Source organism: Triturus cristatus, chromosome 10 (genome assembly GCF_964204655.1).
Source record: "Triturus cristatus chromosome 10, aTriCri1.1, whole genome shotgun sequence".
Classification (NCBI taxonomy): domain Eukaryota; kingdom Metazoa; phylum Chordata; class Amphibia; order Caudata; family Salamandridae; genus Triturus; species Triturus cristatus.
In genome coordinates this window covers 1,166,751,546-1,166,774,001 of record NC_140593.1, presented here as the reverse complement: position 1 = coordinate 1,166,774,001, position 22,456 = coordinate 1,166,751,546, and the positions used below count along the sequence as shown (strand labels likewise).

The 22,456-nt window shown below is 40.7% G+C and overlaps 1 protein-coding gene across 1 annotated transcript in view; it reads left to right on the top strand.

Annotated features, from left to right (window-relative positions):
• LOC146796862 (vomeronasal type-2 receptor 26-like) overlaps positions 1 to 22,456 on the top strand; it is a 139,419-nt gene that overhangs the window by 81,689 nt on the left and 35,274 nt on the right. The window contains exon 7 of the mRNA XM_085631398.1: positions 8,381 to 9,299. Coding sequence (XP_085487524.1) covers positions 8,381 to 9,299 — 919 coding nt within the window. The remainder of the gene's footprint in view (positions 1 to 8,380; positions 9,300 to 22,456) is intronic.

The following is a 22,456-nucleotide window of genomic DNA, read 5'->3' as shown; positions in this document are numbered from 1 at the left end:
TTTTTTGGTAGTGGGCTTATCCATCCAACTCTTTGTGTAAGTATTATCTGATCAACCCCCATCGTGGGAAAGCCACAATTTTTTGATAACCAATACAATGTTTTATTTTTTAGAATTTCATAGGTGTCTGATTGACCTTCCCGTAATTTGGGTACATTAGAGAGGACAACGACATATGCCCCGCATTCTGGTGGTAAGTTAATAACTGCTGGTATATCGTTAATTTTGAGATTATCTGTATTACGTGAGCCTCTTGCCTGCTCCTAGGTCTCTTCCCTTTGGTTTACTTTACCTATCGGTGGCATAATTATTTTCTCGTATGGTGGATTATTTAGTACCTCTAATTTTTTGTCATTATCTGAATTTCTGGGTGCAATCGTACCTGTACTAGGACCAGCCGTCGTCAAAATTAGCGGGTTACTCGATGCCAAATTGGTGGGGGCATTATTTGTAATCACATTAGTCTGATCTCTTGGATTAGCTATTTGATCTCATAATCTAAGTTTATCCATGTGCCCACCAAGTTTGTGTACCTCTCTTGTCAAGTTATCAATTTTTTCATATAGTGGCCGGATTAACTCATTTATTTTCTCAGTAAGAGCCTCCATACTGAATGTACACTTAAATTGCTCATTATTCAAGGTAACTTTCTGTTTTGTCGAAATCCCTCTTGTGACGATTTGCTTTTCTTTGGCTATCCTGCTATTTCCCTGACCTGTATTTCTCCTTTTTCCCCCTTTAATTGGATTTATAAGTGGGGGCAAAGGGGATAAATTAGATAAATTCGGTCTAATTGAGATCCGTGAAACGTGAACGTTCTCTATGTCAGCCATAGCTGTGTCAGGTGTCATGTCCGGGACCCAGTCTGTAATGGTCAGTCCTTCCTCCCTGGTTGTATGGATCTCTACAATCGAACTAACTTGTTCCCCACCGCTTGTACCTGTTCCTATTGATATACGTATTTCTGTGCGGTCTATTTCTTCCGCCAGGGCAGTAACTGCTTTGGTCAGGTAAGTATCTATAGAGTTATGCGTTTTATCCATTGGAGGTTTTACTCGACGTCTAGTCAAAATTGGATAATCTCAAAAAAATATGTTAGATAGCAGAAGAAACAACCAGCAACAATAACTAGCATATGAGGTCATAGGTCACATGTAGTAATATCCTAACAAACTTTGATTTCAACGTACTAATTTGGTATATAATACTCAGAACGGAAATATCAGTGGGATGGCCCTGCCCGGCCTCCTCTGGCCCCGGACGGCCACAGACGACCCGCCCTTTGCCCGGGCTTAGCCCGGCAACTGCCTTGCGCGTCCCGCGAAGCGGGTTCTCTCCACAGTTCTTAAGCACCTCAATGCGCGGAATGGGCGTGTGCGGCTGCGGCTTCCTGCCACAAAGACTCTTGGGCAATGTAGTCTCCCCCGCTCTGCGGCCGCGCTAGAGTGGCAAAAGCTGCGGCGGCGGGGGGAGACTGGTACCGGGGGCTGGAACAAGGGTCCTGAAGTCCTGAGGCTGCGAGGTCAAGGTACGTTTTTTCCCCCAAAGCGTTAAAGCACCCGCTCCACCGGGGCTCTCCACAGTTCTTAAACGCCTCCAGGCACGGAATGGGCGTGTGCGGCTGCGACTTCCTGCCACAAAGACTCTTGGGCAATGTAGTCTCCCCCGCTCTGCGGCCACGCTAGAGTGGCAAAAGCTGCGGCGGCGGGGGGAGACTGGTACCGGGGGCTGGAACAAGGGTCCTGAAGTCCTGAGGCTGCGAGGTCAAGGTACGTTTTTTCCCCCAAAGCATTAAAGCACCCTACTCATTTAGATGGCATAAATTAAAAAAAGTCCTTCGGGAGGCTCTATATGCACACTACAGGAAATTAAGACACGATAAGGGGGTTCAGAAGACCTCCTTTGTCAGGTATATGTCTAGCGAGGTTGACTCCCATTTGCCATCCAGTTACCTCTTAAAACCGATAGACCGCTGGGAGCGAAGACTCCTTTTCCGTCTAAGGGCTGGCACAGTGACATTTCTACTTTGTTTCTCCTTGAGGTATAATGCAATCTTGATCAAATGCCATGCCCTTGTGATGACCAAAGTAAGCAAACAATGTTACACTTCTTATTTTTTTGTAATTTTTACTCAAAATATGCAAAATGGTTTTTGATACCATTTTTCAAAAAATCTTCCCCTGTCCACCATAAAGAAGCTTACATAAAAATCATAAAATTGGTAGAGGATGAACTAATTTATCATGTAGGCACGTTCTTGAAAGCTGCAGTACATGCTCGTAACACAATGTGCAATTTATGAAGGTTACTATGATTGATCTTATGTTAATATTATATTCATGATTTTGCTAAAAATATATGGTTACTTTCTATAGATCAGTCTTTTAATCTTTTTATGATACAAGTTATGTATAAACTAAGTAGGCCTAATCGGAAATTGCCTTCTTAAGTTGTCTTATCTTGAATTGATTTTACCTGATTGTTGATCTGTGTACCATTATGCTGCTATTTGACCTGTGCTTTTATGGATATATTTGTATCCGAATAAAGATTTGAATTGAATTGAATTGAATTTGTCTAACCCCTGATGCATGGTACTTGGCAGGGCTGTGCATTTAAATCTATATTGGCAGTCAGACAGCTAGACTGCAATGCTGGAGAAGGTATAGAGCCACCAAGATGTCAACTATAAAAAACAAAAACAGGGCTAAAAGGGATTGGAAATAAGACCCGACCAACCTTTTCACTCCAATTCAATCATAAGCCAGTGTAAAGTTAGTATTATACTTCAAATTACAAGGAGTTATCAACAACAAGAAATGGACCAGTCAAAGATTAAACATGTAAGCACACAAAACCAAAGTCAGCTCAAACAAATACTGAAGGTTATGTCCACCGTTGCTCTATTGTTAGTCTGTTAGATATGCACAAGCATTTAAATCTATATGTTGGCAGTCAAACAACTAGATTGCAAGAACGGAGAATATGGTTGTGTTCCAAAGATGGCAACTGTAAAAACAGAAAGAGGGCTACAATCTTATGAGATCATTTAAAGGAAAGCCAAGTAGGATGGCGCCATGCATTTTGCATTTAGAGCATCATGCGAGATGTTTTGGCACAGGCAATTTTGGACTGTTGGTCAGGCTCCTTGTGGGACCCTTATCCACCTCATATTCTAGCAAAGCCATGCATATTATAAACCCAGTTATTAACAATCTATGTAATCGATCATTGCAGTGGTTATTAAGGCTTGAAAGCATGTGTGTGCAGGCGGTCACTTTATTAAAGAAAACTCTGCTGATCCTAAGTTTTAGCAAGGTTTAAACCAAATTCACTACTTCCTTCTCTATCAAAAGTGCTAGAAAAAATAGTCAGTAATGGAAAGGTCAATCATTACCTTGAGGCCAACAATCTTTTCTACAGCATGTCATAGCATGGAATTGGCCCTCCTTTAAGTAACTGCATCTATTTAGATGAGTTTAGACCATGGCAAAGCAGTGGCTGTGGTATTGTTAGAACTCTCTGAAGTTGTTTACATTGAGTCTCATTCCATTCATTTAGAATGACTGGCTAACAGTGATGTTGTCTTGCTCTGGTTCACGTATTTTCAATCTGACTGCCACCAGACTGTTCATCTTCCACCATGTACCTCTTTTCCAAAGTTTTGAGACATGGTGTCCTCCAAGGCACTGCCTTAAGTCCCACTCTCTAGTAATGTCTATATGGCTCCTGAGGCAAATATCATCCAACCATTTAGCTTGAAGGGGGTGTCATATTTGGATGGCACCTACCTCATGTTGTCTTATAGGAGGTTAACAGTGAGCCACAAATGTTTTTACATCATGAAAGTAGCCCAATGGATGAAGAACTATTTAAAGCTTAATTCAGATAAAAATGGAATATTATTCTTCAATTGCTTGAAATCCGTCTGGTCCAGTGCTTGGTGGCCACTTCAATTAGGGGAACTTCTGATCTCTGCAGACAAGGTGAGAAATCTTGGAATTAAATGTCATAAACATGTCTTCTTTTTTTCCAGGTGAGGGCAGTCGCAGGATCTTGTTTCACATTCAAATAGTAAACATTTAAAATTGAAATACTACCAGAGTACACCAGAAAGATTATTAGTCAGGCTGTGATCACCTCCAATAACTTGACCTTCCTGAACACTTGCTCTGTTGATTTCAGGCATTACAGAACATAGCTGCAATGTTACATTTAATCTTCCCAGACTGGAATCAATTTCCTCACATCTGAGGAACTTACATTGGCTTCTGGTGCACAAACATATTTTGTTCAAAGCTTTACTGTTGAAATTCAGAGCATTCCATAAAGAAGGTATTAAGTATCTGAGGCAAACATTTTCTCTATGTCGTCCCTCCACATCTCTGAGATCATTCAGTCATTTTCTGCTGCAAGTTCCCTGAGTGAGTCATGCCCATCTGGGTGGCATTTCTTTTTCCTTTCTGGCCCTCAAAATATGAAACACTTCCCCATACTGTATCTGTGTTCCCCCAAATTTCCAAGTCTACAAAACAACTGAAAACCTGGCTACTTCAGTCTACCCAGTAGCTTTCTGTTGACTTTCCACTTCTAAGCTGCTTCTAGCACAGGGATGTCTTTCTAGCAGCTGTGCAGTGTATATATGGTGCAGTCATTCGTTCATTCATTCATCCATCCACCCATACATTCATTCATCCATGCAATCAGGCAAGATGTAAAATATACCTGCATTAACAGAATTGGATAACATTTTAAATTTCGTTGCAAGATTTGTGAAAATTCCTCAAATTATTGCTTCGTAGTATGGTATGAATTATTGCAGTAAGGGTTTTGCTGATGAAATCCCCCACTAAAATGGATTTGTTTGCTTAGTTTGTTTCCCTAAAGCCTAGACTTTCTCTTGGAATCTGAACTTTTCAACCTTCAAGAAAATATGCAAAGTAATCTTGGAAAAACAAATCCAACCCCAGTATCATTATATACGCCTGTAGAGAAATTGGTGTCTTTGGTTAACTTTCAGTAGAAGTCGTAACTGCAGACAAATTGGAACCGCAGGCCTATGGTTCATATACACCAATATTGTCATGTACATACAGCATGTGTTCTCATTATCTTTTTTCTACACTCAAAAGGGTACAGATAAGGCTTTCTAGAACTTGGGGGCTGACGCACCCTATCGAGAATCGAGACCACCGGACAGGCTGTCGGCCGTCCCAACATAGGCATTACATTGCGGCCGCCACCACCGAGGTCGCAATGCCTATACTTTGTATTGCGAAGGGTGCTGCTGGCTGCAGCACTAGCCGCAATGCAAAATAGGTACACTGCACATATCCCTGCACCACGTGGCAGGCACCATGTGGTGCCTGCCACATGGTGCAGGGCCAAATAGAGGTCACCATAGAAGTCCCCCAGTGCCCACATTGGAGGGCCAGGGAGGAAGGGGGGCCCCCATAGTCCCTTTCCACCAGCCTTTTCATGGTGGGATATTGTAATCCCTATGACAGTGCCTGGTAAGCACCACTACCATTGTATGGAATATAACCCCCTCCGCTGCACCAGCGGGCTCGAGGAGCCCAGTGGATGCGTGGCAGTCAGTCTTTCCAACCGCCATCACACCACCCGCCATTGTAAAATGGCGGGTGGGAAACTTAACTACGATGGCGGTGAGACTACCACCCATAGGCTTTCGGTGGCGGACTCACCGCCATCGTAATCAGCCCCTTAGTTGGAGCAGGAAGACATATGTTTGAAGAAATTCCTTTAGCATTTTTGTGACTAAAGAGCAAAAAATAAATTTAAAAAACTAATGAACGTAAGGCCTAAACTAAGCTCTGTTAAACAGATTACCATGTAGTTTAATCAATATCATCAAAGTAATAAAAAATGCATTATTGATCCATATATTACATTTTCAAAAACATGCTATTAGTTACTGTCAGTAGGAGAAGTTGGTATTCCTCAAACAGCAACAAAATCCACTTGTAGGACTTATGAAGGCCCTACGGAGCACATGATCCTAAACAAGTGCATGCACATAGGTAAAGGTTATGTAGAATTTGTAACTTGTATCAGTTAATGAGTTCACCCGTCTGTTATATCTAGTGATATATAAGTGAAGATGTAGGACCTTACACACCGAATAGAAGCCTACTGAGAGCTGGGCAGACAGTGAGTGAAAACCTCTAACTTGGAGAAGGTGCTTCTGAACCAGGTTTCTTTGGTTTGTTCTCCTTTCACAGGTTATCACAAGCTTGCGTCTTCTAAGAAGATATATCCACAGAGCTCTCCACATTTCATAAGATGGCTTTCCTTAGAGTGCTACACAAGACAATTTTCCTAGTAGAGGTTACTGTGATTTCAGAATTTATTTCCTCAGGTACTCCCTGGTCCTCCTAATGAAGTTCCCAAAAAAGAACAGTAATAAAATGGGGACATAGGGGGAAAATATGGAAAAGGCAGATTTGTCAAGGTTTTTGAGAAGGTTCTTCAAGGCTGGCTTGAATTAAGTCAGTCCATATTCTCACAATGATAATTGAATCTTTTTTATTAGTCCAAGAATGTTCACAATTCTCCAAGGAAGGCCAAGCAACAGGAGTTTGTTCAGCATGGCTGCAGGCTTCTTTGTCTAGCTTTCCTTGTACTTCCAAGTTCAAGAGGCGAGATCCACAGTATGAAGTCGTCTAAACAAAGTACCAAGTTATCCCTTTATGTTTTTTGTAGGCTTTTTCTGAAACCTTCAAGGGACAGAGTTTAAAACAACTCTTCGTTTTTGTCATCTAGAAGATGAAGCATTCCCTATCCCTTTTTCTCAATTTTTTTTATGTTTGAAAAGGGTATCAGCATGTTCTGTATGGGTTTGTAAAGAGAATCTATTTTGTCATTGGTAGGTTCTTTAAAACATGTCCTTAAAACCAAGGTGACCTGAATGTGTCTCAATCCCATTTTCACAGCAAATCAAGGTCAAAGTCAGTGAAACTTACCTCAATCAAAGGAGTTCTTACTGGCTATCTACTGACACATTTAACATGGTGATAGTTTATCTTGCCTGGTCAATCCTCTTCTGGGAAGATATCAAGACATATATAAAGCCTAGCCTTAAGTTCTCTTTATTGCATGTAGATGATGTTGTGCAAAAAGAAGGGTCCCTGGGTATGCCTGGGTATCCAAAGATATTTAAATAGACACCTTACTCACTTTATCATGACATGCTTCATCATCGGTGCCTATCCGCACCCTGGTAGGGTGGTACCACCAGGGTCGACTCAACCAATGAGTGGAGAGTCCTTAGGTAAATTCTTACTGGACTAAGCAGGGACCCATATGAAAATAGAAAATCAAAAAATACCTGTCATGATAGAGTGAGTGAGGCACCAATTTTAATATCTTTGGATACCCAGGCGTACCTAGGAAGTAGCATTCTTTCTGGACCCCATCTGCCTACTTCCATTTTCTTTCTCCTATTTCGCCCAGTTGCTTTGTGTGTAAACAGCGAATTTGGGAGTACGCCACTGGCCAGATTTCTCTCACTCTCCTGGTTTTGAGAATCACAGAAGGGTCTCTGTCAGGCTAATCTTTATTTCCTATTCAAAATCTCTGTCAACCTATATTTCTATCTAAGCACCTTATAACCCCTGGCTACATTAGAGATTAAAAACCACACCTCTCCTATGATTTATTTGAATAAGATTTTAGGATCTCTCGAACACCCATGAGATGGCTCCTCTTGGGGCCCTGTTAACAACAAAACGCAATATGAGAATATGAATGGCCCATGGCATCGGCGGTGGTACTGTTGGGCCACTGGTATTACCATATTTGACACAATGAATGGTCATGGTCATGTAGGTCTGTTACATTGCGCAATATTGTTAGAAGTTCAAAATGTATTTAATGCAGCCCAAGACAAATTCTCAAAACACCAACATAATGGAACAATATCTACCTATTCTAAAGTATGGTGGCTGTACAAGACAACATTGTAAAAGATTTAAAGCAAGCACATTTCACTGTCCTCCTGTGTGTTTCTCTGCTGCCTAACGATCGCCGGCCATTGTCACATCATAGCTTGAAGGAAAGTGGGAGTAATCCTGAATCCAGATGCTTATAAAATAACACCTTATTCACTACTGGCCACTCATTGTGATGCTCATGATCTTGATTCTCATATGTATATTCTGAAAGAAAAGAACCTTACTTTCTTATTATTATGATGTGATAAATACCAACAGTAGTTGAAGAGAAGCAATGATTTGCTGCAATGGAAAATTCACTGCTTGTCACAGTCTAATTCATGCTCTGATTTGTTTCTTTTGACCTTACAATCTGCGATATCTATATCATGTTACTTTCTAAATTGCATGATCTGTTGTCATTTTAGATTCCCTGGACTGCGTGAAGTGCCCAGATGATCACTGGTCAAACAGTGAAAAAGACAAGTGCATGCCAAAACAAACAGAATTTTTGTCCTACGAAGAACCTCTTGGATTCATCTTGGCTTTGATCTCTATCTTCCTCTTTTTCAACGCCATAGGCGTGTTGTGCACTTTCATTAGGTTTCGACACACCCCGGTGGTGAAGGCTAATAATTTGCAGCTTAGTTATTTTCTGCTTTTTGCACTCATGCCATGCTTTCTCTGTTCTTTGATTTTCATTGGCAGGCCCAACGTAATTACATGCATACTTCGTCAGGTGATTTTTGGTATGTCTTTCTCCCTTTGTATTTCTTCAGTATTGGCAAAGACAGCTATGGTAGTCATTGCCTTTAAAGCCACCAAGCCAAACAGCAATTTAAGGAAATGGATTGGCTATAGGACATCATACTCTATTGTTCTCTCTTCTGCTTTTACCCAGTCTTCTGTTGTAGCCATATGGCTGGGAATATCAGCTCCATTCCCAGAACTGAACATGAGTGTCTCCAACTGGAAGATTGTAGCTCAGTGCAATGAGGGATGCATTGTTATGTTCTACTGCATGTTGGCTTTCCTGGGACTCTTGGCATTTACAAGTTTTGGGATTGCATTTCTGGCTCGTAATTTGCCCGACACATTCAATGAAGCCAAGTTCATCACCTTCAGCATGCTGGTATTCCTATGTGTCTGGTTCTCTTTCATCCCAGCCTATCTCAGCACAAAAGGAAAATATGTGGCTGCAGTTGAGATTTTTGCAATCTTGTCCTCTGGTGCTGGGCTTCTGTACTGCATCTTTGCTCCCAAGATTTTTGTCATATTCTTCAGACCCGATATGAACACTAAAGACAATGTAGTTTCTAAATCATCTTTAGCAAGTAAAAACAAATTGTAAATGGAATTGTTGACCTGACAGCATGATTATTAGCATGTGCTTCATGTTAAATTGTCCCAAGCTTGCCCTTAACATTTTCAATTTGAGTGTCATACAATTGTATTCAGTTTCCTTCATTCAGCAGGAGCTGATTGAGTAGAATGTTCAAACATCAAAGTTTAATTTAGCAAACCACAACCTATTACCACATCATTTGATGTGAGCAGGAAGAGCACAAGACAGTCACACGCCACATTTCACTGACCATGGTCATGGACTACAAACACACACGCCTTTCACTGTGCACACCTCATACATGTAGGCCCAGATTCACAAAGGTTTAGCGTTGGGCTACCGTTACTTTTGTAACACTAACCTGAGGTTAATCTTATTTGGCAATTAACAAATCAATGCTCATTTGTGTTGTATTTTGTAATTTGGTTTTTATGGAAAAATAACACAAAGCAGCGCAAAATGCTGCTTTGCATTCTTTTGTGTTAAGGGGGCATTACGTGGGTGGTACATGGGCGTTCCCATTCAACTACCCATGCTTTTTAACTTTTAACCCTAACTACTAACATTAGTAGATAGGGTTTAGCACTAAAAATTAACACAGCTGGAAAGCAGGTATTAACAGGAGAATTTTCTTTCATTTCTCCTTTCTTTTCCTACTTTGCATGCTTGCTGCACTGTGCAGCACACATACACAGAAGGAAAGGGTTTCAAACATGTCTAGCCATATTAGTTTGCAAGGGAAGGGAACCCTTGTACAAAACCTATGGTAGACTCTGGCACACACTCTTGCACTATGATGTTAAGATGTGTGCCTGGTGCACAGCAGTTGAAATCTGCACCAGCACTAGGGAGCAGGGAGGAGAGAGCCATATCTCTGTAAATATAGCTCTATCCTGCCCTCTCCCTACCTTGCAGCACAGCGCAGACTCATAGGGTGCTGCACTGTGTTGCGTGACACCTTTCAGAATCTGGGCTGAAGCATGACAAAGCAATTCCATTTTATGGTTAATCATAAACTGTCAGTCCTGGGTTAAGCATGAATTTCTTCCAAAGAGAGATCAGTTTTCCTAAAATGACTTTCCGTATGATAATGTCAGCTAAGGTTTCCTGCAGGGATGAAGATCTTGGCACCAGAAATGAAAATCAGAAATTCTGAGTCTCAAATCAGAAGGTGGCATGCACATTTGCTTTCTTCCCTTTTCCTCTTTTCAGAGTTGTTCAGCAACTTACACATTTGTTTTGTAATTTTCCTGTAGGCATAATGGAGTTTCGAATTTTTTGCTGGGAAGTCAAGCATGATAACTGTTGGAAGGTTCTACGTATGTTTAGCCTAACTTCCGATGTTGTGATGTTATGATGTTTATTCTCCATAATTAAAACAGGAAGCTAATGCATTTGTGCCTTTTATTACATAAGGTGAACCATTTAAACGTGGATCACATGTGGCAAAACATAAAATATTGCATCCACCACTGTGTATTTTAACTCATATCTTGAACAATGGCTGGTATATTTCTAACTACCTGACGGACACTCTGGGCTCTCAGGAGGAACACGCCTAATGATTTGTGTCCTGCCCAAGGGGTAAAACATAACCTATCAGGGTGAGTCACATTATCATTGCCTCCAATGTCCTTTAAGTACATTACTCCCAGTGCAATTGGAAATTTAGAGAGTGATTTCTATGTTGGTGGTATGCATATGCCTTTGCAATGGCGACGGGGTATACATACAGCAAACATGATAGTCCGCCCGCTCCATTTAAATGCAGACAGACTACCCGGTCTCCACCATGGGCAAGCTTTTCTGATGGTCCTGGGGAGTAAGTGCCATCTTAGGAATTTAGATGGGCGGACATGTATTCATTTGTTACTGTTTCTTACCACCAAGGAACATTGAAGACTCCATGGCTATAGGAGCATTATATTATTTCTGTACAAAAAGAAAATCCAGCTCATTTTACTCTGTGCTCTAAGGCTGCATCCTGCTGACACAGCCCTGGAGCACAGGTTAAAATGCATTGGCAGGAACCACAGTCATGCCAGTTGCTGCCAATGCCTTTATAAATGACCACCTGTTTGAAGGTCAAGTAAAAAATAGGCAGGCACTCCCTACGTCATAATAATTTACTTCCTTCTGCTCATATTTGAATCATCCCCATATTGTTGGACAATAGGGCAATGATACCTCAGTTTCCACTGACATCACGTGTTACCTGTATTTGTACACTAGTTTTATTTTTTTCTCAGGGCATATTCTTATAGTAGTGCTTGTTGGAGTTCAGTGTCAATTTGTTGGTAAGTCAGTGAAACAACTGATTATTTCTTGCTATGCTGAAGGTCTGTTTATTATGCGAAAGCATGGGATTCTGAAAGAAGAACCTCAAAAACCTTCCTCATTTGCCATTTTACGCATGATATGTTGGAGGAAGGTATGAAAATGATGGGCCCAATTACCTCAAAGCTGCATTATCTCGCCTTGATCTCTCAAGGACTTCCTGGCAGAGTTTGTCTAGGGCTCATGCAGGATCCACTGGAATTGCTATCAAAGGGTCTTTTGCCACATGTCTTGAGGTTTACTTGTTAAGCGATATGGAGTCCAATTATGTCTGGGTGTTTCTCTCAACGTCTCTTCTTCTGCATGCTGCAACCTGAGCCACAAACGAAGAATAGCTAACTTTGATGTAACATATTCACGCTGCAAATTAAATTCTAGGTGGTATTGATCTTGTGAGACTGAGATGGGGAGCCAAAAGAGTGATCTAAATCCAAATAATTGAGGATGTGCTTCCAAGCAGGGTCTAACTGGCCTATATGTCAATCTGGCAGTGCCAGAAGAGCTGGTCTGACAGATCAGTGTGAATGAGTATTTTCTGGCAGGATGTGGGCTATTTTATGGTTTGGGGATCAGATTTGACTGTTGATTTCCCTGATATTAGCACAAATATGGTATGCAGCAAGTACAAATGCATGCGTTCTCCAGTACTTGAAAAACACCCATAGAGCGCAATATTTCAAATTCAAAACAGTCTGATTTGCACAGGTGGGGACCTTTTTTATATCTCTTTTTCGCTAATGGGGGCGACTTTAATGTTGGTGCACAGCCTATTTTCTGTGGAAGGCAGACCCTGCTTCCAAATCTGTTAGTTCTGGTTAAAATGTGTATCTAATAACATCTAACAGAGGAATTATAGACGAGCCAGAGAGATTTATTAAGATTTTTCTAAAAGTATCCAAGCATTGGACTGCTCAGACTGTAGTGCCTTATTGTTGCCGTTCGGGGCCACTCTACCAAACATGAGAGGAAGATTGAAGAAAACAGAAAGATAAGACAATTATAAATATATAGCTCCAGCAAACTTTAAGGATCGTTTGAAAAGTCACCCTATACTGACACCTACACACATAAGAAGAATAAAGTATTATATTTGCTTAACTGATTGTGAAACATATGCCCCGGAAACAACTGTTTATAGATTGTGTTCCATTGATGGTACATGTGTGTTCCCGTGCAACAACCCATGTTTTTTTCATGCAGAACACTATCTACTAACAATGGTAGACAGGGTTTGCACCAGGAAATAACACCCATTTAAAGCAAGCATTAAATGGGACAATTGCTTTCATTTCTCCTAATGTTTTCAATGTTGCATGTGTGCTGTACTGTGCAGTACACATCCAATGTGGGACTAGTTTTAAAGTTTGGCTAGGCACTGCGTTCCTGCTGGGTTTTCCCTCCCTCTCCCCCACCTTTTCCCTCCTTCATACCTCAGAGTGTGCCCATGACCAAAGCACTCCTCTCCCCTTGTTGGGGAGGCATCCTGCATTCTTATGCCATGGAGTCTCACCGCTGATAGAGTCCACCGTGAATTTGGGAATCACACAAAACTGAGGACTGAAAAATGATCCCTGCCCCACCCTACCGGACGTTCAAACACAGTTACTCTCCTTGTTCACCACGCTGTTTCCCCTACCCCCTCCGCTTCCCTCCTTCATCCTTTGGCTACCTCTCCTTTCTCTTCCTCTCTCTCCAGAATTCCTCTCCACTGGCTTGCTTTGTCTATCCTTTTGCCTATGCTCCGTTAAATTGTCCCTCCCCTCACCCTTTTACTTTACCCCTTACCCCTCTACATGCCATTTTTCTAAAAAATTTAACTTGTAACTGTTGTGCCTGATGTAACAATGTAGAATTTGTAAGATACGTAACTCTCCTCATGTAAAGCGCTCATAATTCATAGTACTCTTTCTTTCTTTGTCTACTTCCTGTGCTCCTATCCCCTCTCCCCATAATCTCTCCCCTTGCCTGCTACACTGCCTAGCCCCCTGTCCTTTGTGCCCTTTTACTAAGCACTCCTTCTCCCCTTGTTGGGGAAAGATCCAATATTTATACTCTGGAGTCTCAGCGAACCCGCTGAGAGAGTCCACAGCGCCAGGGGAGCCACTCACAGTTGAGGTATGGTATGGCCCCCCTTGCCAAAGCACTCCCTCTCCCCTTTTTGGGGAAGGATCCAGTGTGTAGGCATTGGAGTCTCAGAGACCCCTCTGAGAGAGTCCACTGTGTAAAGGGAACCTCTTGCTACAGAGATGGGGAAATGAACCACTTTCCCTGGGATCACAGCTTACTGGACTTTGGACGCAGCTATGACTCGTCTACCGGTTTGTGTCCCTGTCACCCCCCTCCTCTTTCCATGCTGTGTCTCTCCCCCTCCCCTCCTCTTTCCCTCATTCCTTCTTTGTCTACTTCCCCTGCTCCTACCCCCTCCCCTGAATCTCTCCCCTTGCCTGCTTTTTCCCTTATGTATATGTCCTTATTGTTTGTTTCGACCTTACATATAACTATGTTGCCATGCTCTAATAACTGTGTAACCTTTATAACGATGTAACCTGCAACTGTGGTTTGATACTCATGTAAAGCGCTCTGATACCTCCGGGTCTAGCCAGCGCTATATAAAACCTTTAAAATAAATAAATAAATAAAATAGTATTTTGTGCTGGATGGAAATTCTTCCAGTGCAAAGCCTGTGGCAGACTCACACAGATACCTTGGCACTATGGCGCAAAGGTGTGTGTGTGGTGCTTGGCAGTCTAATTGTCCATAAGGGCTAAGGAGAGAGAGGGTTAGTGCCATATGTATGCTCTTTCCTGATCTCCCCCTGTCACACAATGCAGCAACTTTGGGTGCTGTGTTGTGTTGTGGGAAAGATTTGTAAATCTGGGCCAACATGCAGCACCTGTGCCACAAGTAGGACAGATAATAAGAAGCTGGAACAGTGCATAGGAGTGGTATAAGATAGTTCTTTTTCCACTTCGTTGCCCAGAGCTTATTCCAGTGTAACTCGTGAGACAAGTGGTTAAGTGTTTTCAAGAGGTGTAGCAGTTACAGTTGGCTGGTACCATAGCCATTGAAAAATGTGATAATATGTACCATGGGAGAATTAGGAGCAGGGGAATAATCCTATATTCATAGATATCGGTTTGTTAATATCAGTGAATGCAAAGTCAACTCACGCCATAGTATATTTACACATAGCAATGTCAATATTGGTGAATACACTGTCGATGTATGCCATGAGAAATGTACGCATAATAATTAGATCATTGCTGTCGAATCAACCTGAGATGACTTCCCCATCAATCCTGAGTCAGAAATATGTGGTCAAACAGGCCCTGCCACCCAAACCCAAGCCTACCAATTGATAGGTCACAGGTGGGTTAAAGATAAACAGGCAAACAGGGAAAACCCAAATCATTACCAGAGTGCAGCTGCACCACAAAAGGTCTAATGATATTGGCCTAAAAAAAAAACACATTTGGCAAAAGGTACACACACTCCCAAAATACTGCAAAGTCAGATGCCACATGTAGTTAGGAACATTCAGCCAATCAGAACACAGCATGCACACTACATGCAGTAATCACGTGCTCCTCATGCTGGACATCTGGACACATACTCACTAGCCCACATTGAGTTCCCTCAAAGTCGAGAGCCATCTGTGTCCTCTTATCAGATGGTTGAACTTGTGGTTCATGACTGAGCCCAGATTATATGTTCTCTACAAGAATATGTAATTGGTATATTGTACTTCAAGAACTGTATATAATACCAGTCAAAACCTCTGTACATCGAGATAGTCTTCAGACACAACTATGCTGCTTCTCTCCCAGCTGATGCGCTTAATTAGACCAACTTGTTCCTGTTTTTACAAATGCCTCTTGCTTTAAATTTTTTCAAGGTAAATTCATATCCTAGCAACAGCTTCCACATGTTCAATCAGTGCTGAAGTATCAGATAGCCTGAGAGGACAAAATATAAGTTCACATGCTTACTAAACTACGTTGACTAGGGACCAGCCTGCTAAGCAGTTTATATGAAAGAGAGAGTAGATATCTATTTGCAATGGGTGAAAATATATGGAAAGACTTGTGACATGTGGAAATGTAAGCAAGGGGCTGGAAGATGTTAGAACACACTTGCCTTCCAAAATATGCACATAGGTGATATTTGACATAGACTTGTGCCACGTGCTGGGTCACATTTGCAGCTGCTATTCCGTCTTGTGGCTCATTGTCAAGCCTTGGAATGACTCTTGGGTGGGTCGCTTCACGCTAATGATAAAAAAGGAACAGAATGCAAAGAAGGACTGTTTGAAACAAAGCAATACCTTTACCACGCATCCATTATCACGTAAATGACTTTACGATGCATGCCTTTAGCATGAATATGCCTTTACACGCATACATTTACATCAAGTTAGAATATAGATTATGCATTGTAAAGGCATGCATGGTAAATGCATTTGCATGGTTATGTAAGTGTTGTAAAATCATGCATGGCAATTCCATGCATGGTTCCATCATACATATATTGTTCAGTAACTGACTGGCACCATCTATGACCACCTAATGATTTGCATACTGACTAAAGCTAATCGATAACATATTCCTCAAGCAATATTGTATAGAGTATGGTTTTTTGTCATTATTACATTTTCTGATATAATAAATTCATGCACCTTCAATCTAGAGTTTAATGTTGTTTTGTATGTCACACCAGAGATACAGTCCCACCTTTGTACCAAGAAGTCAGTGCCGGAACATTGTGAGCCTGACTGTTATTGCCAGACTAGATTTGTTTCTCACTAATAGGCAAAAACAGATGGAAATTCAGCATCCTATTTGAGGCAGACATTCAACTGGCAGCACTTGAAAGGAATATGTGTACAAATATTAATAATACATGGTGGGCATGATCTTGCTTTCCACTAGAATTGATCATTTGAAAATACATAAAACTGATCTCATTTGATGCATAGAAATTATTGGGAGAAATAGGTATATATCTGTAGGAGGAAAAACCAATCTAAGATAATCTGTCCACACTCACTACTCTTACAAATGCTGGCATCACTAAAAAACACACACCTTTAGTCAACTGAACATTAAGCTACAATCCTGACACTTTAGATCATTCAGTATGGTTACAAGTCATAATATGGAGGTAAATGGTATCAAGTAGCACATACATCAACTCAGCAATATTGAGCACCAAGATATTGTCATGGTTAGCGCATATTGGTCAGTATTGATTTACTGGCTATTTATCTTAACAATAAGTTGTCGGTCGATACTGGAGAATCGATATATGCCAAGTAATATTACAATTTCAATACAATGGTAGAATTCCTCCCATTTTCCTTTGTTAATCATTTGTTAATTATATTATGATACTCTATATCTTTTTTATTTTCTTCACTAGTGATAAACACACGATGAAATATTTGCAACAGACTTTTCAGCCTCATATATTCTTTTCAAAAGTGGAAGACTCATACCCTGAAAAACTCAATGGCAATGCGCATCCCCAACTATACACCATTCTCCTGTTTCCCCTAATGGAGCACCACTTTCTATATTTCCTAAATCCGGTATATCCATTCAACAGGTTGCGCCACTTGTTGTAGAATTTTTGCCTATTATTTGAAAGTGTATTTTAGAAGCTAACTTCAGCACATCAATCATTGTAAATCCAATTTGGCGCCACACAAATGACAAAGGGGATATAATCCAACCATAAAGATTCATTAGGAAAATGCAGTCTAAGTTACAGATTCAATTCATCTCAACTAATAAATCAGTTGATCAAGTAAGCATAAAGTTCAGTTAGGTTAATCAATCTTTCTTAATGTGTCAGGTAAAGAACAATGCAATTCATAATACCAAACAAATGCAAAATAGAATATAGATCAGTTCCATAAAGGAATTTCCCTAATATAAATTAGGTATATGAAAGTAGCAAAGTGGAAATCCTAAGCAGAAGGTGTCAACATGAATTGAACCAAGTTAAGGTTCAGGCTAAACGGCTTAAAGATTCAAAAATCTAACTCGAAAAATTAGGAAATATGGAGACCCCAATAGCAGAGATAGAGAAAGGACGTCCCTCAACAATTCAGGATAGGATCTTGTCTAACACTTAACTAAGACACACAATACAAATAAGACAGTTCGGCCAGATCTCTTTCCCATGTACTCCCCAAAGATTGGGCCAATCAGGGTGCGCCGTCTTGTGGAAACAGCTATTTTTCCATCGCCACACAAGGACTCTCACAACTGCACAACTTTGAAGATAGCAACAATTCATTCTGCCTAGTACAGGAGGCTCTTCTTGTTCTCCACACATGAAGTAAATCATAAAAAAGTCAATCAAAACTAAGTTTCTACTATAATCAGAATGAACTAACTATTTAGCTATTCAAGGGTATCCCGTATTACTGAAAGAAAAGAAAAGCTTGAAAGCACAAATTTAAAATTAGCTTAAACCAGCAATGAAGTCTTTGGGTTTCAGCAGCCTAGTCACAATTAAGAGTTAGTATGAGTTAAGATGAGAACACATCAAACAAAGGGTTTTACTATGATTACATAAATGGTGACCTCTAAATACTTGTGGGGCCACACATTTGCACACAGGATTGTGGAGCATTATATTTGTGCTGCTCAATATCCAAGAAACTACTAACTCATAGACCGACTCCCACAGATCTCTAAAGCTGTTACAAAAGTGGCCACAGCCCAACAACATTACCACATGGAAAACAACAACCTCTTAGATTCTCATCAGTTTTTTCTTTTATCAACAACATGGGTGTGAGTTCACCCTTCTTACAAACTGGAATAAAGTTCTAAAGATAGCAGACTAGAATGCACTCATCATGCTTATTCTCCCTGAATAACATGTTACGATAAATAATGTAGATCACAAAATCAGACTCAGATGGACAGCCTGACCGGGAATACACTCAAACAGCTGAACCTTTTAACATAAGACACATAAACAAATTAGACGTGAAGACCTTTTCTGCTAACACAGCAGACACTGGGTTCCTACAGGGATCCCACATTTCCCTCCAATAATTTAACATCTACATCCAACCCCATATGTACCAAAGCAGTGCCCTTTACCTCGACTCTTCAATTCACTATTGAATAAAAAAGGTCTTCTGGCTCATGAGATCTAGAAGGAACACAGCTACCGCAAGCTGAATGAGACAAAAATGTAAATTCTTGCCCTCTCCAGGCGCTTAAAATGGTCAAACTGTGACCTTTAAATCCAAAGTGACCTAGAAGTATTTTGGAACACCCTAACTTCTCAAGAGTGGCGGAAGAGCCTGCATTTTTCCAATTAAAATGCCTCAAAAGGATCCTATTCGACATTACCCCAAAAACTGTGCAGCAATTGTATGAGTGCAGGTGAGCTCTCAGCTACACTATAGCAAAGCTTAATTGGCCTTCCTGAAAATCACACAACTGCAGAAATCCCAAACCGTGCATTATTGCCTCATTTTTGGACTAATAAAACAGGAAATTGTACCATAACAAGTATAACAATCCCACTAAATCCATGTGCATGCAAAAATTAAAGTTCCTTTTTTTACCATCACTCACAAATATCTATAATTATGTGCTCCAAAATAACTCCAGTAAAAGATGCACAGATTTCAACCCCCATCCCCTATACTGCACAAAAACAACCTGTTATTCAAAGCTATGATGCAGTGTTGACATGCAATTTGTAATTGCTGTACATTGCTCCTGAGGCGCCCTTTCATCAGACATCTGCTAAGTTCTATCTCTCATATTCTTCAGATCCAAATTAAAAGGCACAATCAAGATTTCAAAAACACACTAAGGGGTTTACCACAAGTTCGGCGGGCCATGGATTGCCGTACCTGCAGTCTGACCGCTGTGAACTTGGCCGTCCGACTGCGGTATTACGAAAAGATAGCATTGCAATTGCAAAGACTGTGGCTGAACTGCTGGCACAGTGAACACACCGTCAAACGCTGGGGTCACGGTTGTGGGAAGGCAGCTCCCATAGGTCAGTACAGAGGAGTCTCACCACAGTCCCTAATATGAGTTGGCTTCTGCAGCGATGGGACTGCCATCTAAAGGTCGGCAGAAACGAAGGATTTGGGGTAAATACTCACCCCTTTCCTAGAACATTTTGTCGGTGATCCCTTTCTCTAGGTCCCTGTTTCACAGCAGCATCTTCGCCCCGAGGAATAGGACCCTGTCTGCGGTGATACACAGGTAAGTGCTCTTTATACCATATACTCATTGCTGGTACTGCCCATATATGGGTCAGACTCTAGCAATGGGCAGGTGGTATTTTTCCGCATGTATCATAAATATGTATGCATTCAACACATGTGCAGTCAAAATGTACACACAGGCATCGATAGATATAGAATAATAGTTAACTCTGCCACAAGACAGCCACAGCAACACCGCGGACACCACGGTTCACTTATAATACTGTGGTCTGAAGACTGCCAGCACTCCAGTCTTCTCGCAGTCGCAGTCTTCAGGCAGTGGGACCAAGAAACTCGTAATGAGGCCCTAAACTTCAGGCATGACCATCCATGTTGCGACCCAGATGCACATGCCCTATTCTATCGCTGTCTTACATCTCTTCCTGACTGTCGAGATTCTTTGTGCTGAATCATAGGGGAAAAAAAATTACCTTGATAAAAATAATACAACTTTTTAGGTTACATATAAATGTCAATTAATTGTATTATTCATTTTCAATGTAGAGCAAAAAATGCTACAGCACTACCAATATTGTTTTGAATGTATTCATTAAATATTTTAAATATACGCAGAGACACTGGGATTATGCAGCAGGAGCTGGCCAAATTATGTGATATGGTTGAGTAAATTATGCAGCAAGAAAAGCAAAATTATAAAGCATAATATGGCATATTTTATAATAGTATTACTTCATTTATTGTCTTGTTTTTCTCTTTTTTTATAGTTCTTTTTATTGATAAAGAAAGCGGTACCTGCTAGTTCTCCTGTTTTTAACTGTCATATGGAGTTGGGGGCTCCATACATCTCAGATGTTATTAAGATACAACCAGTGTTACTCTGGCACTGAATCTGGACCTCCAATAGTACAGGCTTAAACAAGGAAATATTAAATGGCTCAATAAATTTGGACCATGAAACTAATATTACCTGGTTAATGTATGTAAAAAACTTTTTATGTGATGGTGGGTGTCTAGATTACTACATCTTACCAGAGACTCTAAATTCCATCTGTCGGAAGGAATTTAAATAAATTTGCATGATCCACCTTGAGAAAAACAGGCTAGCACTGGAAATGAGCAAGCCTGCGGTTGTTCAACATCAATTGTCAGTAACAACTTATGACATAATACCATGGGCCATATGTACGTAGCCTAATACCGGTCGGTAACGGCCGATTTTCGGTAATTATACCGTTACCGACCGGTATTTAGGCTTTTGACATGTAGGGGGCTCATTTCTGTATTCGGTAATTTACCGAATCGGTAAAATTACCGAATACAGAAATGAGATGTAGGGGGAGTGTGTGGTGGGTGTGGGGATTCGTTATTTACCACCAACTGTAAGTTGGTGGTAAATGACAAATGACTCAGGAAATGCATTTTTTGGCCCTTAGATGTGTGCAATGTGGCACACATGCCCTCAGGGCATGTATGTGTGCCACATGTGCACACATGCAGAAATCAGGGGTGCAACAGGGTGTCAATGTGACACCCTGCCACCCTTGATTGAGCTCCCCCCATTACCGATTCGGTATTTACCGATTCGGTAATGGTAACTGGCTTCCCATTGATTACAATGGGCCTCCTGGCCCATAGGAATCAATGAGATACAGGTTGCCATTACCGAATCGGTAAATACCGACTCTAAAATACCGACACTTACCGAATCGGTATTTTTTTCCCTACATTACATTTACTGATTCATAAATACCGAATCGGTAAAATTCGGTATTTAAGAATCGGTAAATGTAATTTACCTACATAAGGCCCCATATCTTTTACGTTCTACAGGGCGATATGACAAATATGTTTTAACACGTTTTAGGTTCGGAACGTTTCACCGACTGATTTACTATCCGGAGATGAACAACTGGTCTAGAGAGCTATGTTTATGCCCTTGTGATAATCTTTCCCCACAAACAACTATTCATGTGATTTTATTCTGCAAATTTTATTCTAAGGAAAGATCCAGGTGGATCCTACCTCTCCTGAGAATGGGGAGATTGAGGCAATGTCGACCTGCTTTTTTATATTTACAATTGTTGGACAGTGATCTTTGTATAGGAGTCATGGCTGGTTTTTTAAAGAGTATACTGAGACCTAGGAAAAGTATGAACGTTAACTTTCCTTAGAAAACAGAACAGAATGTATTACATTGAATCATGTAGGATTACTCTAATTATACTTGTTTACCCCCAACGTAATCTTTTTAGACCAACTTTCTTCCATATGCACGCACTTTTGTATTATGTACATTTGTTTTATATTTAATTCATGAAATGTTTTTAAATGTTTTTAAACTTTGACTGCTTTTGTGATTTCTTATGACCAAATTTGAATAAAGCTCGTTTTTATTTGATTTGATAAAGAAACAACAAACAGAAACATGTGACATTGAAGTTATGGTGTGCATGCCTACTTATTCAAGTATATACAAGAGCACAGAAAAGGAGGTCAGCGCAACAGAACTTTGCACCAGTCATTGTATCGTGTCGTGGCTACGATATTCTAATGAAAACTATGTGCAATGGATTCAGGACGTGACCTTCATACGTCCCCAAACGGGTGGCATAT